The following is a 23529-nucleotide window of genomic DNA, read 5'->3' as shown; positions in this document are numbered from 1 at the left end:
GCCTGTGAAAACAGATGTGAAAAAGCCTTTGAACAACTACATGCCCTGCCAGTACCCCAGCATTCATTGCCAAACTCGGTAGATATTTTCTCAAGGGAAAGACATGAATACAACTGAAATTAGCAGAAACGCTTTGCAAGGAATCCTAGGAAAGGTATGAGTGGCTCCCGAAGTATTCCACAGGTGCAGACCTTGCTGCAGAGGTCTGGGTGCAGCGTGGTGCTCAAGAATTCCTGCTTTCCCTCCTTCCCACCCCCACAGTTTTCTTAATGCTGTCTTCATACTGTGAGCAATGTGACCAGTGCATTGCTATATGGGTTTGCAGGCTGCCTGAAACTCTCTCAAAGAAAAAAGTACTCTTCGTGTGTCTTAATGGGATTGTTGGCTCTGAAACCCAAAGCTGGTGACTGGCAGCATCATTAAAACTGAAGCTGAAGGCAGGGTAAAACATATTCAAGTTCATATCACAGTAAGATGTCTGACTGCTGTACTGACCATAGTATTTATTTTTATATTTAGTTCAATAACTTTGTATAAATCAGATGAGAAAGTGCTGTGTTTCCTCAAACCCTGTCACGGGCTGGGGCTCAGCTGGCTGTGTATGGTGTCCCCAGGGCCTAGTTTACCACCTTCTGCTTCATACTCACGCGTGACTCTCCCTCTGTGCCTGGGAAGTTTTTACAGTCCCGTCCAAACATCACCTGCCTCAGCTACATTTCTAGACAAGTTTAAAGGAACTGAGAGGAGCTGATGCTTGAATATACTGCACAGGCTGTTTAAAAAGCAACCTTGCCTAGACTTGTAGTAGTGAAATATCTGCTCTTCTCCTAAAGCATTTCTCAATGCGTCCTTAGAGCATCTCATACTCGTTTTATAAGCTTTATTATCAGGTGGTTGGGTTTGATAACTATGACATGACTGGCATGCCTGCTCTGGCATGGGGGAGAGGCCTTCCGGTCATCAGCGAAGGAAATGCCGCTGTCTTCTGCTCTTCCCTGGACTTAGAAATCCAAAGACTATTTTGGGTGAGTGCAAACCTACAATTGCATAGAAGATTCATGTCCATATATTAATGGGATTTTTAAAGACCTCTGGTGGGAGATTATCACTGTTAAATTAGAATCTGGCTTTGTTTGACTTTCTGCTGCTGGGTTGACGTTGCCTCTCCCTCCTCCCTTCTCCTGCTCCAGGTTCATTTAAATTCCTTCTAAGTGTCATTCCCTAATGTGTCTTCTTGGCTGGCACGAGGCTTTCAGAAGAGCCTAGCTAATGGGAAATGGCAACACAGGGATTTAATGGCATTTAGACTGCATGGACTTGGCTTTAGCTTTCATAACTTCATAAATCTATTAAATAGCCCACTGGAATCCCCAAAAGCTGGAGCTCTTCAGAAAAGTAGGGTGTGATGGTGAGCTTTGATGCAAAACTTTTTTAGCCTTGCATTTCTAGGCAAAGCTTTCAGTGTACTTTTTGCAATACAGCAAATACTCATTCACTTGAGGAAAATATTCAGTGGGAAAAACAGGCCAAGGGCACCATCAGCTTCCTGTTACTCTGAGGGAAGTACTTTTTTTTTTTTCCTCCTCCCATGGGTTTTGAAGGATGATACCTTTAATGGTATATATCTGTACTGTGGGGAATGCACGAACACTCTAGTGCTTCTTTGTCTTCAGAAGCTGTATGGGTTCAGCCACCTCCTGGCCTTGAGCAGCGGATGATCTATGTTCTGGATGTGTCTGACCTCATCATCATTTGACACCTGCAGGCTACCATCGGGATCGCCACTGCTGTCCAAACTGCCTCTACCATCTATAAAGAACTTTATGTGGTTTTCCAAAGCCAATAGATGATACGTGTTCAAAGTTTTCATTGTGGGGTTTTCCCACCCATCCCTTTCCCTCATTACCTGATAACCAGAAGCTGCCATTATCAGTTAATTTGGGATTTAGGAAAATATTTCTGTTTAATTGATGGGGAAACTGAGGCACAGAGGAGACAAGCAAGTCTGGCTGGAACAAGCCCTGCACTTCATCCAGCCTGTGCCAACACAGGAACAGCTGCAGCTTTGATGCTTCCGGAAATACCTGGATGGTGATGTTGGTTTTAATCCGTTTTCTTCCCTCGGTGTTTTCTTCAGCTGTATCCCCCCATGGTGGTGGTTTCCTTTCTCTCATCCAGCCTCACATTCTCTTTATTTTGGTCATATCCTAGCTCACTGGTGTACAACAGTCTGCTGAGATGATGGGCTCAGGGGAGAAGAGAGCCAGAGCTCACCTACCATGTTTGTAGATTTTGCCTACCACGTTTATAGATTTTCTCTGTGTGTTTCTTGTACAGGTAGATACATCCTGAAGCTGACACTTTTTTTTTAGCAACTAAAAATTGCTACAGTTATGGATGTGCTCTACACGTGGCAATTGAAGAGCATACCTGGAGATAAAGAAGGAATAGAGGTCTCCAAGCAAGCCCGAAGCTTAGTATCTGGGAGGTGGGCTGTTTGTCTGCAGTACATGGTTAAATCCCACAGCTGGCTTCTGTACAAGCTGCGTTTTGTAGGAGACAGCCTTGGAAAGACCTGCAGACAGAGACTTACTATAATCCAGCCTGGATGTCACAAAAGCATGGATTAATATTTCATCTTCTGCCTCTGACTGTTGTCAGGCTCACTTTGTTCCTGAGCTGGGGCTGTGATCCTCAAAAGACAGCCTTGAATTAAAGATTAAGCCAGTGTTTTACTTGATGGAAAGAGAGCAGTTCTCTGCAGAGGATGGTGACGATGCGGTTCTTACTCAGCGCTGCATGCAGGGGTTTAAAGTTTCCCAAATCCAAACAACAGAGCAAAGCTGTGGCATGGTGCTGGGGACGGTGCAAGGGGAAGGGTCTCAGGCAGTCGCGAGCCACCTCAATGGAAGTGAGACTGGTAATTAGCCCAAGGTGAGCAAGAGGCACTGGACTGCTCCAGGAGGTGCCACTGACTCTGCTGCATATGAGAGAGCTCATCAATGATGAAAAACAAGTACCTTACTGTCTGTTGGAAAAACAAAGGCTGCAAGGAAACCAGAATGGGTCAGCAGAGCCTTCCCCCAGGTCAAGGGTATGGCCCTCTGCCCAGTGGCAGGGCAGCACTCTCACTGAAAATCAATTTAGTTAAGCTGCCACAACTCTCTGGGCAGAAACTCTGATTTCAGGATGAATGATTTATATCGCTTTAATCTCAAGCTGGTTCTGATTAAATCAAATGAATATTAGCTTGATTTAAACCAACCTAAGAGAGCCTGTGTATATTTGTTCAGTTTAACTCTTCACTTAAATCAGTTCAACTGCTTTATTATTTTTGGTTTTGTTTCTAAATGCAAGACCTCACCGTGATACCTGGCTATTTCTTCTTTGGACAGCTGACATGCAGTTTAAGTCCAGCGCTTTATCCTTGGCTTTCTCTGAGCACAATAGCTTGTGGAAACCCTAAGACAGTTCAGGGTATTTAAGGTTCATGAATGGGCAAGCTGTTGGGCAAGTAGTCACCCAAGAAAGTGGAGAACCCAGTTTGAGAGTGCAACCATAAGTCCCCATAAGTCACCGTGACAGAGATGACCACTGTCACACCACAGTGTTCCTGTGGCTCGGCGGAAGCTGATCAAGTTTCTTCTACCAAAGAGCAGGTGCAGACTCTCAGGAGCCCTGGTGCAAGAAACCCTGTGTAAGCCAAATAAGGCTCTTGCAGAAGGCTATCTCGTAGTGGCTGGGAAACCACAGGCAAACACTGCTCATTCTGCCCAGGAATATTTAAAAAAAGGCTAATACAATCGATCATACGAAGAATAAAAACCACAGTTTCCACAAAGCACAAGTGAAAAAGTGATCGTGTAAAACATCCACGAAGTATTTTTTTAACTGAGCATGTTAGATGAATTTGAGTTTGCAAAACAAATTTTCAAGAGCAAAGCAAAGCAAAATTAATTTGACTAGTCTGTTCAGTTCTATTACTCACCAAACAAGTGTCGTTTTATTTTGCTTGTAACAATACGTTTCAGGAGGCTGAGGCTGCAGCTTTTGGAAAAGGATACCAAATGGTCAAAGCAATCGCTTACAAGACCACATATCCCTTGCATGGAAACCGGGCAAATCCTGAGTGACAACTATTCCACTACACTTCCTTGGGAAAGCAGCCAAGCTGACAGTACAGCATGTCTGCTTTCAGTACTACTACGTTTGTATATTCGTTTGAAATGCTGTTGCACCTTGTTTTGGAACAGAACTTTTAGTGGGGCCATTGCTTAACGGTATCGCTTATTTGATTTGTGTCACATCATTAACACTGCCATACAACATTGCAGAGCATCCCCACGCTACTGGCTTCTGCAAGAAGCTGGCTTCAGTATAATGGTAGCAAGCCCCAGGAAACCTTAGCTCCTGTTGCCGGATGCAGTTGGAAAGTAAATATTTTATCATCTTTGTCAGTAGAAGCCTGCGTGTAGATACTCAGAAAGCATCTTTGGTGGTTAACGCTTCCCCAAGCAGATTTCGATTACTACAGCACCAAAAGTAAAAGTATCACACGCATGCACATGAATACACACAACGGAGATGTTCCAGCAGTTCCTGTGCCCCTCTCTTGATCCTCATTTCAAAAAGCTCACTGTTTGATCAGTGCCTTATCACTGAGAAATCACTGAATGCATCCAGGATGGCGCCTGCGAGCATGGATTTTGCACATCTGCCTCTTGAGGGTTTGTGCTTATTTTTGATTTGTTTGGGAGGAAGGGCTTGGGCAAAGCAGCAAGCTATCATTCATGTGGGAAGCTGCTATGACGGGAAGGAAAAGGAACCACCGGAGCTCGTTTTCCCAACCTCTTCTGTTTTCCCAACCTCTTCTCTTTTCCCCAGAGTGGACTGAAACAGCAGCGTTTGGCCCACTAATTATCCACAAACCTCTGCACAGTTGTAGAGCCATAAAAGAATGCTACGAACATTGTGAATTCAAATGTGCCAAGAGAAGTGCCAAATTTAAACCTGACTAGGCAAAATTAATATGCATAATAACTTTAATTACCCTATGAAGGACAATTTTTCACAGAATCCCCTGCCTCTTCCCATGCAAGTGCTCCATAGTGTTCAGTGAAAAGGCAGCTGGTCTGTTTTCTTTGTAGCCTCCATATTATACCCTGAATGATTTGTTCCTCTTACAGAACAATTATTTAACGCTAGTCTTCTTAGAGATGCTTATCATTAACATATTTGAGTGCTTCACATTATCAGTGGGAGGTGAGAGGCTTTTTATGTGTGTGTATTTTATAAACTTCTAAACATACATGAATATATATATGTTTTATATATGGTTTTGGGTTTGTTTTTTTCTATTTGGGTTGGGGAGATCCTAGAGAAAGTGTCCCCAGGATCATCAGATAGACAACCTTTACAGGTCCTGGGAGGAATCCTGTTAAACTGAGCTGACACAAGACTATCTCTGTGAGAGTTATTTAAGCAGCTGAAGAGGGTTATTTCTGAGGAATCCTTTGCCTAACAGCATATCTGAAGCCCAGGTTTGCCTTTACCACCCTAGCAATGACGTCTTGGCCTCCCTATTAACAGAGAGGAGCAATTTTGGACTCACTGAAGAAATATGTCCACACTGAAATTGTTTGACATCTCCTATTCTGAATGAGCTGATGTCAGGTTTTCATTGTTTGATCTGCGTGTATCCTACAGACAGCCTGCCACCGCTCTGCAGACTGCCTCTTGTCCTCCAGCTCCTCCAGCATTATTTCTCCAAAGGGCAGGCCTGGGTGCCTTGAACATTTTGAGCAAAGGCACGCAGGCAAGGACCTAAGTAATGTTCTTTGTTATTGGCTATTATTTTTATTTTGTGCTCATCGTAACTCATAACGTTGTGGTAGATGGGATGCTCTGCAGTCTAGGGATGGCGTCCAGCCTGCTGGGTTACAGGTTTATTTGACTTTCTTATTTTCAAGATGCTGTTGGAGGCATTTTCCCCAACCTCAGATCAAATCTTTTACAACTCTGTCCAAAGTCATTGCTGAGCAAAAAGCTTCAAACGAAAATGCTGGGAAACTGGCTTTCCTCGTTGTTTTCACCAACTGTTTGTAAGAAGTTTGCAAGGTTACCTTGTGTTCAGGAAGGTGTACAAAGATGTTCAAAATGACTAGGAAAGCCAGTTTCCAAAAACTGAGGAGATACTGAAGGAGGCTCATATTGAAACATTTTCTTTTTAAATAATATATTCCTTAGCAGACCAGAGAAAGCCTTTGTGGCTGCGTTTAACTCTTGTCTACACAACAGTCAGAAAAAAATTGGGTCAAAAGACCAATCTTGTTTCAAATCAGAGACACACCATGGACACCAACATATTTTTTTCCCCCCTCACTGCTTCCATTACCTCTTGTCCACTCCTCCAGGGATTATCTCTGCCCACTGTTATCTCTGATAGCATTAGTTTAGCAGTTTTCAGTGAATTGGAATTCAAAGACTGAGTTGCAAAATTTACTATAGGGAGAGTCTGCAGAACTGTCAGTCCAGTTTTTGCTTGCCTTGAGAAGATGGCTGGCTGGCTGGCTGCTCAGCTGCTCTCTCTGCTGAATATGCTCTCTGGGTGAGTAATTATCGAAGTAATGAAGAACCTCTTTAAATGACCCATATGATTGTACGGGTTTGTAATTCTACCTGTGATAATTTAAAAGGAAGAAAAATGTGAGGAAAACTCCCATTTGTTACAAATCTTTCTACCCTACTTTATGGCTGAAGTCGCTGAGCCGCTGTGTTGCTGGTGCTTGTTTAATCTTTCCAACGAGGGCTCAAAGGCGGGGGGGGGGGGGGACCTATAATTTTCCTGAATATCTGCAAACCAGCCCAAGCCCCTTTCCTTGGGGTTCAGAAGAGATACAAATACCTGCAAGAAGGTGTCACCTCTGTGCTTCACGCAGCTAGATGTTTTCTGGAGCTGCCTAACCCATGCCAGGGAGCTCTTCCTCACCGCTTTGGGCACAGCCTGGAGCACTGGCTGAGCCACCTGGCAGCTTGCTGGCTCTGAGCGAGACCCTCTCGCCCCTTCCCTGCTCCCCTGCGCTGGGCTCCAGCGATTTTATCTAGCTCATTAAACTGGCAGAATACTAATCCAGCAAAATGGCAGGTTTGCTGGGGGCAAGCAGGAATGCATGGGCAGGAGAGGGACAGGACTGCCTTTTCCAGCTTGTTGTCCACCTGCAGCCTCCAGGTATCTAACCAAACTGTGGAGTGTTAAGTCATGAGGGACAATGAGCGGACCTAGCAAAACCAGGCTGCATCGCATGAATTACAGAAAAAAAGAAAAGGCTTCAGTTCAGACCATCTGCAAATTGGCATATCCTAAATTAGATCCTAATTTCAGTCACAGCTTTTGGAAGTTTTCCGCTGAAATTTAGCTGTTTAAAAAAGAAATACCCTCAAAGAATGTTGTGTAGCTATATGCCATTTTTCTATTCAAGGTGTTTTTTAACGACCTGCTCTAATACCTGTCCCTTAGCAGGACAGCATGAGCATTCAGGACTATTAAGAAAAAGACATTCAATGAAGAGGCTAGTGAGGATTTTTGCCAAGGCTTAACGAACAGTTTTCATTGGCATAAAAAACCCCAAATGAATAATACATAGCGATATGAGGAACCACTTACATGTAGTATTGTGTTTCCACCTGAAAAACCTTCCATGGGGTTGGTAGTCTCTGCTTTGTGACACCATTGCTCTCCAGAGATGAGAGCACAATATCATTTGAGAGAACGTAGGGAAGCGCTTGGGATTGCACAATATTAAATTCCTGTTGCTTACCGCAGGAGTAAGTCAGCCCATTGGGCTGGATGCTTCCTTGCAAGTGAGCGTCAGACGGTGTGAGGTTGGCCGTCACGTCAAAGCTCGCAGTGCACCGAGACGAGCAATGGCTGCAAAGGCAGGCACAGCCCGTGCTGCGGTTTCACTCACTACGCTCAGGACCATCGTTCCCACTAATGTGCCAGACTGCAGCCTGGCAGTGAGGGCAGGTAGAAAACCTTCCTCCTCCCTAGGAATCAGTGTCCCCTTCCCCTCTGTGGGAGCATCCTCCTGCAGCAGTGCTCTCAGGGCTCCAGCTGCCAGGAGGTGCTACCACGGGCTCAGTGGTAAACTGTCCTGCTTGAGCGACCAGGAGCAATCTGAAGTACAGTCGGTTTTGCTTGGCATTTCATAGTTATGGGTCTCTTGGGAAAAAAATGCAACAACAAAACAAACCACTCTGTGCTGAAATCCAAGAGAAATCAAATCCTTCTCGGCGGCAGCAGCTCAAGGGGGATGGACAGCTGGAGGAGAGCCAGGCATGCCTCCTCCCTGCTACGGTCCATTTGCCACAGGTTTCCAGAAGCACGTTTTGCATGAGCTTTGCCCACTGCAACCGTCAGTCTCTTCAGACAGACAATAAAAAAAGCGAGCGAGAGGTGCAGCACTTTGGGTGAGGGCAGTGATGAAGAGGAGGAATAAGGTGGCAGAAGGGGAGGAAGGAAATGAGGAGACAGACACCTGTGCCTGCACTTCCCAACCTAGCGAATGCAAAGATTTACACAGATGCACAAAATGTACATAAGGATGCCGGGGAACTGCCTGCTTGAAGCAGGGCGATGTGGCTGCGGGTCATCGACAAAACAGCTTCTCTCTCCACCGAGATGGCCAGCCAAAGCCCGATGTCGGGACAAATGTAGTGGTTTTCTTTTATTTGTAGGGACAGATTCTCAAGGAGTGGAAGTTAACCCACAATAGCTCCTTCCAGGGAAACCAAACTGCTTTCAGATGGTGCTGCGTAGTCCGTTGGTGAAAGTGGGTGGGCTTTTTCATCTACTGAAAAGTAGCATCCCCAAACCGTTCTGAAGAATAAGGTCACCATATAAATTTAACAGCTTGTGCCTCTTTTAATGGAAATACAACGTATTTACACACATGTACACAGTAAAGTACAAAGGGTTAGAAAACAGGCTTCATTTTCAGCCCCTAGTTCTAACATACTGTACGTTAATCCCTGAGAGCACCTGTCAATTGTATGTCTCCTGCAAGCAATGCTGAGAGTGCAAATTCAAGCGTTCACCTGCAGCACAGGTTGCTTTTCAGCTACTGAATCTGAATGCTAAATCTTCAGTACGCTGGGCTAGCAGTAAACAAAAATTAATAGTTAAACCTTACAATCCAGTGTACCAATTCAAAATCCATCCTGATATCTTTGCCACAGACAGCTAAAATATTGTGTTCCTACTCTCCCAAGAAATGAGTTCAGCTTATATTCTGGTCACACCAAATCCATTACAAAATTGGTGCCTATGAATTGCACAGCACTGATGCACTTGCAGACTAAAATCCTCTTTATATTCACAGGGCTGGGGAGGTTTATTAGTAGGGTGCATATTCCTCCAACTCTACCCTGGGACGCTAGCTGGCAATACAGTCTAGCCTGCACAGCTGCTCCAGCAAGAGGTACAAAGAACAGGCTGTGTGGAAAAATCCTTGTTTCACACATCTGCCATAACCTCTGTCAGGCCCTGACCCCACAGACGCCAGCTAGCAATACCAATCCAGTTTTCAATCAACTGAATTTATTTCTCCCATGACACGCACAGTTTCATTACAAGTTCAGTGAGGCCGTGGACAGCCTTTGTGCTGGGGGAGTAAAGGATGGAAAAGTTTTCTCCATCTTTAATTGAAGAGAGAAGCTGGTGACAGGAGCAGCTGGGGTCTGCCTGGGCTTTAGCAGAGAACATTGTCAGGAGGACACACCACAGCACATTTCATTTCAAATGGGAGCAAAGCCTGAGCAAAACCATAGTGTGAGCATGTGCTGTATGACTTGCTGTTTGTGTTTGACCTCTGCGTTTATGGATGTGGTCTTTTTTTCAGCAAGCAGCAGGTTTACAGACCGTCCTTATCGGAATTTGCTGGGGCTTGGCGTGCTATTCAGACTGACTGCTAGTAAAACCAAACGAAGCCTTAACGTGGACCACAAGAACCTGTGGGAACTGTGGGAACTGCCACTTTGAGATGCACTCATGTACTAGGGAAGGTTTTCTCCCAGGTTGAGACAGAGGGGTGAGGTATTGCCCTCTCTGGGCACCCAGAGGCGTACTGCCGAAGCTTGCAATGCCATCTGGCCACAGTTTCCTAACGTTACTGGCCAAGCTGCCTGGTACTGCATCTCTGGCTGGATGTTCACAGCATATGGCTGGACTTGATACCTGGGAAAATTGCTTGGACTTCTGGAAGCTGCATTATTTTCCTGTCCTGGCTATAATATGGAAAGGCTCACAATAAAGTCAGTGGGGTTTTTTTAATAGAAACTTAAATACCGACCTGGAAAAAAAAAAAAAGCTCACCTGTGGCTCACCATCTCCCTTATTTCACAGTGAAATGCAATGACAAAAATTCCCTGAGACTAAAGAGGAGACGACAGCTAGCAGACGAGGGAAACTGCATGGGGGAGGCAAATCTTAGGTGACGGTGGCGTTCAAAAATTAGCTCAGCTTCTCTGTTGCTCCAAAGAAATCAGTCCCTGCCCCTGATTTGCACCTGCAAAGGATGTGAATACCTCAATTACAGAAATATTTAGTATGCAGCCCTTTTTATATTCAACAGAACAAACAACAGCATTAAGAACTGCATCCATACAGATTGTATAGAGCTGTACAGTTTAATATCTATCCTGTCTTAAACTTCGATTACTGGAATTAAAGTGCTTAGTATAGTCAAAACAATTGTAGACCTGGATTTTCACTGCCCATCAACATCATGGTATATTTTAAACTTTTCATTATTACTATAAAACCTTGCAATACATCTACCTAAGCAAGGAGGGGGAGGAATGTCTAGTGTCAAAAGCACAATTCCTTAATTTTGTCCATTTCAAAAAGAACAAACACAAAATATGATCCATTTCACACACGTTGTTTTTCAAGCTGTGTCTCAGTCATTCACCTGGAGCTGGAAATAAAGGAAACCACAAAAAGACTGTACCACTTAAAACTTCCTATCAACAGCAGATAGGTAAACTTAGTAAGTCTTCCACCTCAAAATACCTTTCCACTCCACCATCAGACATGCTGTGGCATAGCCCTTGCCCTGTTTCTGCACCTTAAAGGCCATTATTCAGTATTGCAGCTCCGTGAGCAGTGGGCATGCACGAAGGCATGCAGTCTGTTATCTTGCTCAGATAACAAGACAAACAGCTCTAAAACCTTCTAAGCAACTGTCTTTAAATCAGGTCCTGCATCTGGCAGGAGACACCTGCCTCTGCTTTTGAGCCTCTGCTGCTTTTTTCTTCTCCTGTTCCTCTGCCTTCTTCCGCTCCTCTTTTAGCTCCTTGTATCTCCATTTGGGAATCTGCAAATAGGGGTCGTCCTTTGCACTGCTCCTCCTTCTCGCCTTTTCTGGCTGGAAGGTGGGTGGAGGAGCCTTGCTGATACGGACTTTGGGGATGACAAATCCCGGCCTGACGCTGCTCCGTCTGAGCAGGTGGAGCGGCAAGAGGCTTGCTTTCCTGGTGGCTACCATGTTCACTTGAGAGACTGCAAGGCTGATGGGCTGCAGGCTGGCTCGCCGGTCCTTCTTCTTGGGGATCAGCGTGACCTTGGAGTTCTGAAATAGCTTCTTGTAGCTGCTAAAGTGGTCTTTGTCCTGAGATCGGATCTCCTCGGCTCTCTGCTTCCTAAGGATTTCTTGCACAGCCAGTCTGCGTTTCCCCACAGAAGGCGGGCTGCCTGGGCACACAGTCCGGCACGACAGAGCAATGAAAGGACTGCTCAAGCTTGTTGTCACCTTCACCATGTGATCAAGGACCCCGTCTTCTTCTGGGCCATAGAAAGACCGGAATGAGACAGCTGCCCTCACGCACTCAGAAATCCTCTGCAAACAGCTTTTTGGCTCTGCAGCCTTGGCAAGAAGTTCCTTCATCTTTGGCCATTCTGGTTTATATTGATCACAAAACTGTTCCGGGCACGGCCTGTCCATCAGCTTTTGCATGATGAAGGCAGATTCTGACCTTCCCGTGAAACAAGCCCATTCCCATGAAGTCAGTCCACGGCTTGGGTCAGTTGCATGAACATTTGCCCCTCAAAGGAAAGAAAAATAATTACTGTTAATTAATGAAACTTCCTGCACTTCTGTTGCTATGATCAGAGTTGAATCAGGCAGATCCCTGCAAGAAAATGTCACACACGACCCACTACAGTATTTGTGTCAAAATGAACATGCAATAAGGATAGATCATAGTTCCTGACTTTCTGAACTCTTGATTTGTTTAAAAAAAAAGTAAAAAAAATTTAAGGCTGTATATAGGAAATTCTCTTAAAACAATGCAAATAATGACATAATGAGTTTCGACTACATTAATTGTTGCCTGCCATTTTAAAATCCATTCAAACAGGTTTGTAAGAAAAGAGGGATGACTATGGAAAGAAACAATTCTGCACACAAAAATCCTTCCCACACAGAATAATGGACTTTGCACTGATCGCTGCCACTCACAAGAAAGATCTTGGGGTAATGATCACAAGTTCCATGAAAATAACAACTCAGTGCTCTCTAGGGGCCAAAACAGCAAATGATATACAAGGAATTTCTAGGCAGGCATTAAAAAAAATAGTGAAAAAAAAATAGACTCGATGATAGGAGAATGAGTATGAGTGAATACTCTCTGGTTTCAGGCAGTCACATTCTTGAGCTGCAAATCCTTTTTTTATATTCTGACTTTAAACTTTGACTGATCTCAGACAAAGCTTTGCACGCTCTAGAATGTCAACTTTGTTCAGCAGATCTGCAGCACGTTCCCTAGGACAGGCATGGGCACTTTGCCCAGCTGCTTTCAACAACTGAGCTCTTCAACACTCAGTTGTGATTTACACATATCACTGGCCATGTAGATAATTTCTGGGTTTCTTGCTACAGTTTCAAGCTGGGATATGAATGGGCTGCAACGTTTGACTTCTTGAAGGGCTTCTCTATCAGCTGAAGCACCATTTTCAAACAGCCAACACAAAACTGACCTACACAGATCTTGCCACAAAAGAAAAGACATTCTGTCCCATTGCTTTGGAAGAGGGACATGTCCAGAGACTGAGACCTGAGGAAAACACCAGAGAAACATCTTGATAAATTATTTTTTTCAGGGTGGATTATCTTGGTGACAGCATTTCTAACTAGCATAAGGGGGACTAGATGCAAGGAATGGTAACCAGGAACCAGTTTGCAATGGTTCCAGTATAGCCTTCCCCACAAAGGATGTCTTGTCATTACAGAAAAACAGAGGAAAAAGAAGAGCATGGGAAAGTGATCAAAAGCTCAGTTTTAACTCTATTAAGTACCAGTTGATTCCTAAGTCTCTGAAAAAAATCCCTAAAACAGAGGACGCTAGAGACACAGACCAAGAGTGAATGTGGATGGAGACACCCTAAGCAAAAAAGCTGATCTTGGTTTAAGTGTAGTTTAAGTGAATTTTGCAGAAACGATCACTCAGAGAGAAAGCACAAGGACACTGCAGGGGGTCAAGCACGAGGCTCAGACTGGAAGGCAAAGAAGAGGAAGATTTAATCAAATCAAATAGTTCATTAGCTGTAGTCTGAAGAAAGGATTGTGATATCTCAAAGGCTGCAGGGTTTGACGAAATTCATGACTGCAGAAGCCCCAGACAAACCAATGAGGGGAGAAACAAAGACATACAAAGACATGTGCTCTTGCTCCACTAGACTGTTTTTGAACCATCCTATTCAAATTTCCTGCATTGAATCTCTCCCATCTCAGGCTAGCCTCTTGTCCTGTCCCCTTCTTAACACTTGTCTGTGTCTTCGATCCTTCCCACTGGAGCTGACTGGGAACACAGCAGATTACATGGAAGTTGTTTTGTAACAGGCAAGGATTTACCAAAGGAAGTGCTGTTAAAGGAATTATCTCCAAATATTTAATGAACAGTATGCTCTGCTTGTAAAGATGCAAGAGGTATAGACAGCTGCTTACCATTATCTTCAAGAAAAGGACATGCCAGCTCTGATATGGTGCAGCTGTGGGACCTTGGATCAGACTTGTGCAGAGAGCTGCATGAGAAAGCGCTCACTAGGGGCTCCCCACCTTTGCTTGGGGGCTGCACTGAAGCTCAGACGCTCGGCTCTGGTCCTTGCCTGGGCTGTATTGCAGCTATGCCTGTGCCTGGCCACATGCCTCGCCGATACGGACCCTGACCCACAGACTTAATTTCTTGTTTTGACCTCAGACCTACCTTGTCTCTATGGTCTTGCCTTGTCACCATGGACTTGCCTGGCAATCACTGCAGTACTGGCTGATCCTGGTTATTGTCACCAGCCCTGCTCTATGTCTTCATGAAGCACCTTTGTTGATGAGGCTAGTGCCTCTGCGTGCCTTGCTGTCACCTGCCTTTGAGGAGAAGCCCACTCCTGCTGCTCCCTGACAGATGCGCCCCCAGGTGTTTTGGAAACTTTATCTCACAAAACAATACTACAGAGTATTGAAATCCTGATCTTTCAACAGAAATCAATGCTGACTTTGTACCTTGTATCACAAAATCTCTTCTAAGGCATGATTTACTATAGTGGCATTGATTTTCTGTACAAATCAGAAGACATTCCTGAACAAACCTGTGATTCTGCAGAATGCCTCATCTGGAAGAGACATGGTCACGTCCCTTTTTAAATGTGATAGCAGTCTTACTGAACTAATTGTCATTTCAGTGTAAGTATAGCCTACAAGTTTTCTTTTAGAAACATTGCATTTGCCACTTGATTTTCCTACAAAAGTTGCCCCGAAGATCATTTTCAGCACACCTAGTTTGAATACACAAGCCCTTCGGGATATCAATATCCTATTTGATTAAGAAGGTTTAATTTCCCTTGAGATGCAAAACTGCCATCGTGAGTTTAAAGACAGGGAGTGAAAGAGCTCAGGCGTCTGTTACCGATCTGCTTATACGCAGTATTTAAAGCCCAGTCTCCAGATCCACAGCCACTCCGATGATTTTCCTAGAGCAGCCCTGAGTTTACAGCAGGGCTTGACATGTGAATTACAACCAGCATATCTATGCTTCTGCTCGAGCTGGCTCGCTTGCCGAACGCTGGCAGCAGCGCGGTCCTGGCAGCGCAGCCGCCTGTGACAAACTGCCGACGAGCGACTGGGTCCCCCCCCTTACTCGCTGTGCACTCATGAATAGCAAATTCACATGTTCGAGAGACTCACTTTGAAAGAGCAAACATTATGGCCAAGTGTCTCAGAGTGCCTTAATCTTGTAGTGATTGACCTTGGCCACCCTCCAGGAACTCAGATTTTGGAATGAGCAGTCACTTTGACAATCCAGCTCCAACCACCTGTCACACATTGCCGTTACCTCTTCCCCATCTGACTGTGTTAAATTCATGCTTAGGCGGCCAGGAAAGTGAGTTATTTTCCTTTACTGACCTCCTGCATTGCCGTAAGGAGGTGCCAGTCAATAGAGGTCCTACCCAAGCCACTAAGCATTTACCTCCTGTTTAAACCTCCTGGCTGTATTCTAAAGACACATACCTGCTCTGTAGCTATGCAAGTAGACCCACAGCTGATTATTGGTGCTTTCCCCCTAGATTTCCATGCGTTCTTACATTTTAACATAGAATTTTGCTAGTTTATTTGTGAAATTGATTTTTTCACCAAATCTTTTAATAACAATTTCTTTCATCTTCTTCAGCAAACTACCACTTTATTGTCAGCAGCCACTCAGTATCCCTTAAGCCTCAAACTACTTCTCAATCCATTCTGAATGAGCAGCTCCCTCCCTCCCTCCATTTCACCAGGCTGTACAGTGCTAAAAAATAATCAGATATTAAAATGGGTGCAGGCAATTTACCACACTTCCTTTGTGGCCCCTATTTTGGGCTGAAAATGTGAGGACCTGCAAAATACTCACCAACACATATATATAAACTGCAGTTTAGAAACTCTGAGTATATTAACTCTACACCTCTTTAGCCAATGGATCATCTTTGGTATCCTCACTATGCTTGATGCACAAACCAGCTGATACAACTTTCTGTAGTTAAACTCTATATGAAGGTTAACAAAGCCATTTTCTAGCTAGCTAAATGTTTGTTCTCCCCAATATTCTGTTTTCTTATGAATCATGAAAATGAGAAGGTGGCTATTCAGATGCCACATAGGTTGCAGCAGCAAACACATAGTGAACTTTGATATTGATACTTTTTGTACAATAAGTAGAATAACAAGGACTGAGTTATCTACAAAAATTGAAAGGTCATGAAATAGCTTCTAGTGACCAAAACAGAAAGAACAAGCTTGCATCAGATCTCCAGTGATAATAATAGAAAGCCATGATACTGTAAGGTCAATTTGACGATCATGAGGTCTTGGGATTGAAGTTTCATTTTAAGTGATAATTTATAACGGGCACTGGAAAATTCTGAACTAGCATCTGCACGAAATATGTGTTAGTACAAAAAGTGCATCTGTGTCTAGAGGTACTCTCTGACAGTTACTTTATAATTTTGTTTCATAAAAATTTAACTCCAAAATGAATGATCTGATTCCAAAGCCTTGATTCCAGTATAAGAGGCCACAGAACCTTGCAGAAAAAAACATGACAGTTACCACATCAGCCAAACATTTTCTGTGTCATATCAACATCTAGAGACTGGATATTATGAAAATGAATGAAAGTAATATCGCTATGCTTGACAAATGTCTGTGACTAAAAATATTCAGATTATGAGGGGTTAGACTTCTGTGAGAGCAAAATGACTGAAATAAACTACTTATTCAAGATCTCTCTCAATGAAATGGACCTGTAGGATTCTTGGTCTAGACCTTAACAATACTCACATAACTCACTGTTATAATTTCCATAATATTTAATTTGTGTCAAATATATGCAACTGTAATATAAGAATATAAACTAACATATGCTAGTTACTTAATCATCAGCTAATACTTTATACACTGATTACTTAATATAATAAAAACATACAACACTGTGGCTAATAGGTGCTTTATGCTGGGACTGCTCCTGTAGAGGCTGTTGCCCCAATGTCTCTCACCCTTCCGAGTTTCCTTACCATGACCCCTTCACCTCGCAATGGATACAGCTGGAAATTGAACCGCAGTCAAGAGCCAACGGCAAGAAACCTACTTCCTCTTCTCAGATGTGAAGAGAGGCAGGTGGGCAGAGATGGACCTGCTTACTCCCTGTACCACGACTCCCTCCTTGCAGCAGATACAGACCTGCTGGTGCCCTGTTGCCCATAAACCTGGAGACCCAACTCAGATCTGTAGAGGGGTTAGAAAGAGGGATTATTCCCTATGTCACCAAATTTCCCACCAATGTCCCCCGTGGGCTATGAACTCTACACTCAACTCTCCTGACAGAAGCCAGGGCCCCCAGAGCTCTCCACTCCCTGTCCCAGTACCTGCCATGGTTGTAGGGAGAGGTGGAGGTCTGGCTATGGTCCCACCACCATCACACACCCTTGCACTGTCACACCTACAGAGCTGGCAGCAAGAGACCTGCATATCTTTCCCAGCTGTGTCATGAACTTCATTAACTCCTTGTCTACAAATCTTGATGATCACACTCCCTGAACTCTCTTGGAGACAATGAATCCCACCCTGAGAGCTCTTGGAGACATCCTGGTTGAGTTTCCTCTGGCAAATGGAGTGCTCCTGCACTTGCAGCACGTGGCTTCACCACCTTGTCTATGACTTACTTGAAAGCTGCATCAATTTCCAAGGAAGGCTGCACCACACCTCTCAGAGTAAACATCCCAAAAGCCAATTTTCTTATTGGTCTTTGCATGTGACCATCTAGTATTTACAAGTAGGTGATGACAACAAAGCAGCAGCAAAGCAGTTTGCATACCTGCCAACATCAAGGCTTTCACGCATTCAGTTCGGCCCTGCATCGCGGATTTCATCAGTGCTGTGAATCCAAACACATTCCTCTTCTCAATATCGAGCCCGGGAAAATAGTTCAACAAATAGTTTGTAATGGTTATGTGTCCTTTAAAGAAAAAGCAGAGAAAATATGTCATAGAATTAAGGCGTTGTCTCACGGTTAAACCAAAAATTACTCCCGCAGGTTTGATAACAGGAAAAATGTGGATAACTAATACGAACTTTTTTCTTTGTATCCTCTTCCGCTCATTGCAGTCATTAGCCTTAGGGTTAAGTAGCACTGACTTGTGACCAGAGTGTTGGGCTAGGAGCCTGGAAACCTGGGTTCCTACCTTCTCTCACATTGCTCTCCTCTCTGAAAAGTCAATTTAAGCTAAGGGAATAATATAAACCAGAGATGGTCACTCCGAGGTTGCAAAGGGCCTCAGGTTCTTGACTCAGTGAGTAGAACTGCAAAGATAATTCCTACAGCTTATGGAAGGAAGACCCATCACCGGGGGGGAAATGACAGCAAAGGTGCAGCTTTTTCACTTACCTGGTAAATCTGAGCCTTACTATAATAGTGCTTCATTGAAAAGTGATTACAGGTGGCAGTTCAGCCAATAATACTAACTATGCCAGGCCTGCTATGAGTCAAAGAAATCATAGAATCATAGAATCATAGAATGGTTTGGGTTGGAAGGGACTTTAAAGATCATCTAGTTCCAACCCCCCTGCCATGAGCAGGGACACCCTCCACTAGACCAGGTAGCCCAAAGCCCCATCCAACCTGGTCTTGAACATTTCCAGGGATGAGGCCTCCACAACCTCTCTGGGCAACCTGTTCCAGTGCTTCACGAGCCTCACAGTAAAGAATTTCTTTCTAACATCTAATCTAAATCGACCCTCCTTCAGCTTGAACCCATTACCTCTTCTCCTGTCACTACACTCCCTGATAAACAGTCCCTCACCATCTTTCCTGTAGGCCCCTTCAGGTACTGGAAGGCCGCAATTAGATCTCCCCGGAGCCGCCTTTTCTCCAGGCTGAACAACCCCAACTCTCTCAGCCTGTCCTCATAGGAGAGGTGCTCCAGCCTTCCGATCAGCTTCGTGGCCCTCTTCTGGACTTGAAATATTTTGTGTAGAATCCCACATTTTTATTTTTCCATCTGACAGTGTAGAGCCACTTGTAGAGCAATAGGAAAATGGAGCTGATGTTCAGTTTTGTTAGTAAAATAAATGACTCTACTTCTGTTTCTAAAAGCAACTGTTGTTGCCATTCGTGTGCCTGGTATGCCAGAATAACTGGTGTTAGCAAGGGCATACTGAGTAGTTGAAGACATCTCTGGCTAAATGGTTGGAAGACCAATTAAAACATCAAGTCTTTATAATTTGACTATCAGAACAAGATGAGTATCTAGTACCATTATGACTCATTCAAAATAGTTTTCCCTTCACTTGTCATTCATTTTATGATGCTTTGACGCTTTATAAAATAATGCAGTCTGTCAGGCAGCTGCAACAATCACAATTTAATTACTAGGAGCTGTAAAAATATTCTCTCATCTCACTCTTCAGCTGAATATTCTGTGATGCATGTCATTCAAATTCATCTAGAAATGTTACTGAAGCAGATTATAATTCATGCAGGACAATTTTAAAAGTCTATAGTGTCACATCTGGTACAGATTTCATCAGCGGTTTCTTTGTACCGACACAGTCCTGCATTCACTTTGGAAAGCAAATTAAGAAAATCGTTACCAATTAATTTAAGATGTTTTCTAGGTATTACTCTTCATGCTGAACTCTGCTACCTTGCTGCATAACTGGAAACTCTCCTGAAACCTGAGCAGATGTAGAGATAGCACAGATCGGCTTAGCAACACCAGAGAAAACCAAATAAGGAGCTTCCCGAACCTTGCGCAGTCTGATGCAAATGAAATATAAAGACACGGCAAACCACAACAAACTGAACAAAGCAAAAGGGAATCGGGTTCAGGGCAGGATTAAGTGACCCGGTCCTGCTTACTCAATACAGAGCTTTTGGCTTCACTGGCTTTATGGCATAAGATCAAATCCTAACAGGGTATTGGTTACTACCGGGAGAATCTTTGTCCCCAGATAGTTTTGTAGGACCTGCTCTGTTTCACTGATGTACAGTGTGCGTCTTCATGAAGGTTTTGGAACAGCTGAAATACTGCTTTTTGACCACAGAAACCAGAGACAGGAACTGAAACAAGGAGAAATAATAAGATGGAAGATTTTTCAGCGTCTATTACATTACTAAAGATGCTCTTCCCTTTGCGAAATGTATAGCTGATGTAAGAGACATTTTGCAAATCTGGGATGATCCTAAGAGTCAATCCTGAAAGACCTCGCTCAGCCAAAACTCTTCAGGGGACCTCAGATGGCCTCAAATGAGACAGGAAAAAACCCAGCAATAAAGTAACAAAGAAAATGAAGAGGTTTGTGATTCTCAGAAGTTTTGCATCTCAGGGATTCCTGAAAACCACTTCAGTTTTAATCTGCAGGAGCTTCTGTCCTCTGAGGTTTGCATCAAATTTCAAGTTCAAACAGAAATCAAATTCAAAGCAAAACTCAGAGCTGCCAAGTTTTTGTTCAAACTCTGTCATATGCTTTTGATTTAAGGCCATAAAGTTTGCTTCAGTTCTCGTGCGTCTGGGTGAACTAAAAGTGTGTATCTAAATCGTTAACCAGGTGACTCTTCCATGATTTAAAGTCTGTTATGAAAGGTGCGTGCAGCTCTAAAATAAATTAGCCTGGCCGCAGCCAGTTTGGTCATACTGAGTTTGCGTCAGGCTCTTGCTGTTTGTAAGCCAGACCTATCTTCTACCAGAACTGGCATGCTGAGGGTACACTTCTTCACCTTGTGAGCCGTATTTAGAGATCAGCACAGATGTCTGTAGTAGCTTAATTCACTTAATTGCTGCCACAGAGGAAATGCATATAATGATGACAATATTACCTAATAATCTATGTAATGCAGGCAGAAGGATAAGCTGCATAGTAAGAAAGATGCTCTGTCATATCATATCGCAATTTCAAATTGTACCTGCAAAAGCCTGTGTTTGGCCTATGGGTGGTGAATGCTTTCTGAGGGGTGGGTGGAACCAAAGACACCCAGAACCTTTTATCCTCTGGATGCTTTAGGTGGTTGCGTTCTCATGTCTCCCTTAATAAGCAGAAACTGGGATAACTTGTCATTTTGTGTTCCCAGCTCTACAGCCTTGCCCCAAACTGGTCTCTGTTACAAAAAAACCATCTATACTGTGTGAGCAAATACAACTGTGTCTAAACACCACTGTATGCCAATTACCGTAGGCTGCCACTGATGTAGCTATGTCCTCAGCAGCAGCAGAACTGAGAAAAAAAAATTAATGTACTTTTCCTCCCTTTTCCCTTTTTTTGAAACCACTGTCCTTCCTTCCTTTCCTTCCACTTGTTATTTCAAGCTCTCGTTTGCATCAATCTCCCATTTTTTTCTGCGTTGTCCTTGTACTGACATTTAATGATTTTGCTTTTGCTTTAACAGCATCACCACCCAGTTCTGGGCACCACCTGCTGCAGGCTGCAACAAATTTACAGTTTTGGAAGGCAAGATCTCTTTGAGAAGGTATATCACATCTGTAAGAAATATCAAGAGAGCAAGTAAATAGACCAATTTTCAAACCTGAAATTTACAAATGAAGCAGAGCATTTTGTGGTTATTTTTCTATACTAATAAGCTTATTAAGAAAGTACTGCTTTTCATTGATCCTTCCAGCCTATCTTTCTCAGGTCAGCCCGTGCAGAAAAACGTTAGGTTTAGATATTTTAAAATGAGGATCTTAAATTATCAAAAGCAAATGAATATGAGGAACTGAATTCACTCCTCTTCTGAGACTCTAGCTGGTCTTTAAAATAATTCTATTTAAATCAAGCTGATGCTCAGATTTGAGCATCTTGTCTGGCCAGTCATGAAATGGCATAAGCAAGTGTGGATTTTTAAACTCCTGCAGCAAAAGTAAAGAGGCCTCTCTGTCATCTCCCTTGGTACCTGTACCTAGCGTTACAGATGCAGCCTCCAAAACGCACAGAACGACCCCTGAGGACTGCAGCTTCTTTCCCACCCAGCTCCTCCTGGGTGTCTGGCCATACGTGATCAGTGGGTCAGAACAGAAATGGCAGTGCTTTCTGAAACCTTCTGATATCACCTTACAATCAACGGAAGTGATGTGGATTTGCTATTAGATTCTCTACAGGAAACCCAATACTTTTTGTATAAATAATAGCGATCTCTTGGAATAATTTATTTTGCAAAAAATATTTTTATTTCCATGGCCTAAGGGTAAAGAAAAACAAATAAACCCTCCACTAAAGGAAACCTCACATAAGCTTTGCTTTCAGTTCTTTATAACACACTGCTCAGCGTTTCTACTTAACATTTAGCAATAATTAAGTGGCATCTATTGCACCATAGCTCCTCTGGTTGCAATGTTAACCTCATGGTAATCTACACTACAGCAGCATCTTGTGATAATGAATTAAATGACTGGTGTCAACACTGTAGCTCAGGATTATCATAGACAGGGGAAAACATCCAAGCTGTTAGGAGTTTGTATAAGCTTCTGCTGACTACAGCCATTTCCAGTTGCTTTGCGTATCAATAGCAAGTACTGGCAGAGAGTGTCAAGTCAATGTCAGCCCGCTGGATTAATTCTGAGCTCATTATCATGAGTTATAAAGGTCAGGAAGGAGTCGGTGTTAAAGTTAAACATTTTGTGGTCCAAATTTAAATAAAAGATAAATAAAGCAGGTTAGAGTTTTGGAGACTTCTTCACTTTCTTTGGAAAGCTACTGTACTCATGACTTTGCTATTTAAGTGACATCTCTGGCCCCAATTCTTTCTTCCAGTATTCAAGACCTATCTCATAGTGGCTTCTTTAGCAGAGTTCACTTTTTGGTACAACACAAAGCAAAGTTTGGAATTACCTGGAAATGTCTAGTGGCAATATTACTCAATTAAACCCAAAACCTAACTGCTCCGATCTTCAGACACGGCTGAAGCGGACATGGGATGTCCATTGATGCTGCTTGATGGAAACTTGTTTTCTCCATCCAGTCAGAGAACAGTCAGGGTCTGGGAGGGAATACTATGTCCCATGATCTCCCACGAACATCCCATATTCTTCACCAGTGAGAAGACCAAGTATGCATTTCCTCATACAGTGATTGCCTTTGAGGAGCACACTTGAGGGATGCAAAGGAAACCATGGATGCAGAGCCAGGCAGCCCTTGGAACAGCTTTTAGACCACAAAGGGATGGCCACCTTGGTCAAATTTTTCCTGATTCACATGCTTCAGCATTTTGTTAACACTTGTAGGAGAAAACTACAAGTTTACTAACCCTTTAAGATTAAAGCAAAGTGTTACAGTTTTAACAGAAATAATGGACTGATTGCTCTTAACTGTACACTTGAAACTAGTAATGCTTTGGGGAGAATCTCTTACGTTTATGTCATCTGTTGCACTTGTTCACTGAATATTACCATGCTGGGTGGGATAAAAGAAAACCCGGGGATAAACTCTGCTCTCACTCAGGTCTGCATCAGGATTA

General features: G+C 43.4%; 1 protein-coding gene across 1 annotated transcript in view; it reads right to left on the bottom strand.

Moving 5' to 3' along the window:
• Window positions 1–8981: 8981 nt before the first annotated feature.
• ANKRD33B (ankyrin repeat domain 33B) overlaps window positions 8982–23529 on the bottom strand; it is a 48007-nt gene continuing 33459 nt past the window's right edge. Inside the window, exons 3-4 of the mRNA XM_075747119.1 lie at window positions 17899–18039; window positions 8982–12103 (exon numbers count right to left, since the gene is read on the bottom strand). Coding sequence (XP_075603234.1) covers window positions 11253–12103; window positions 17899–18039 — 992 coding nt within the window. The 3' untranslated portion in view covers window positions 8982–11252. The remainder of the gene's footprint in view (window positions 12104–17898; window positions 18040–23529) is intronic.

Source organism: Balearica regulorum, chromosome 2, assembly GCF_011004875.1.
Source record: "Balearica regulorum gibbericeps isolate bBalReg1 chromosome 2, bBalReg1.pri, whole genome shotgun sequence".
Lineage (NCBI taxonomy): Eukaryota > Metazoa > Chordata > Aves > Gruiformes > Gruidae > Balearica > Balearica regulorum.
The sequence above is the reverse complement of the archived record's forward strand: the minus strand, read 5'-3'. Positions and strand labels throughout refer to the sequence as shown.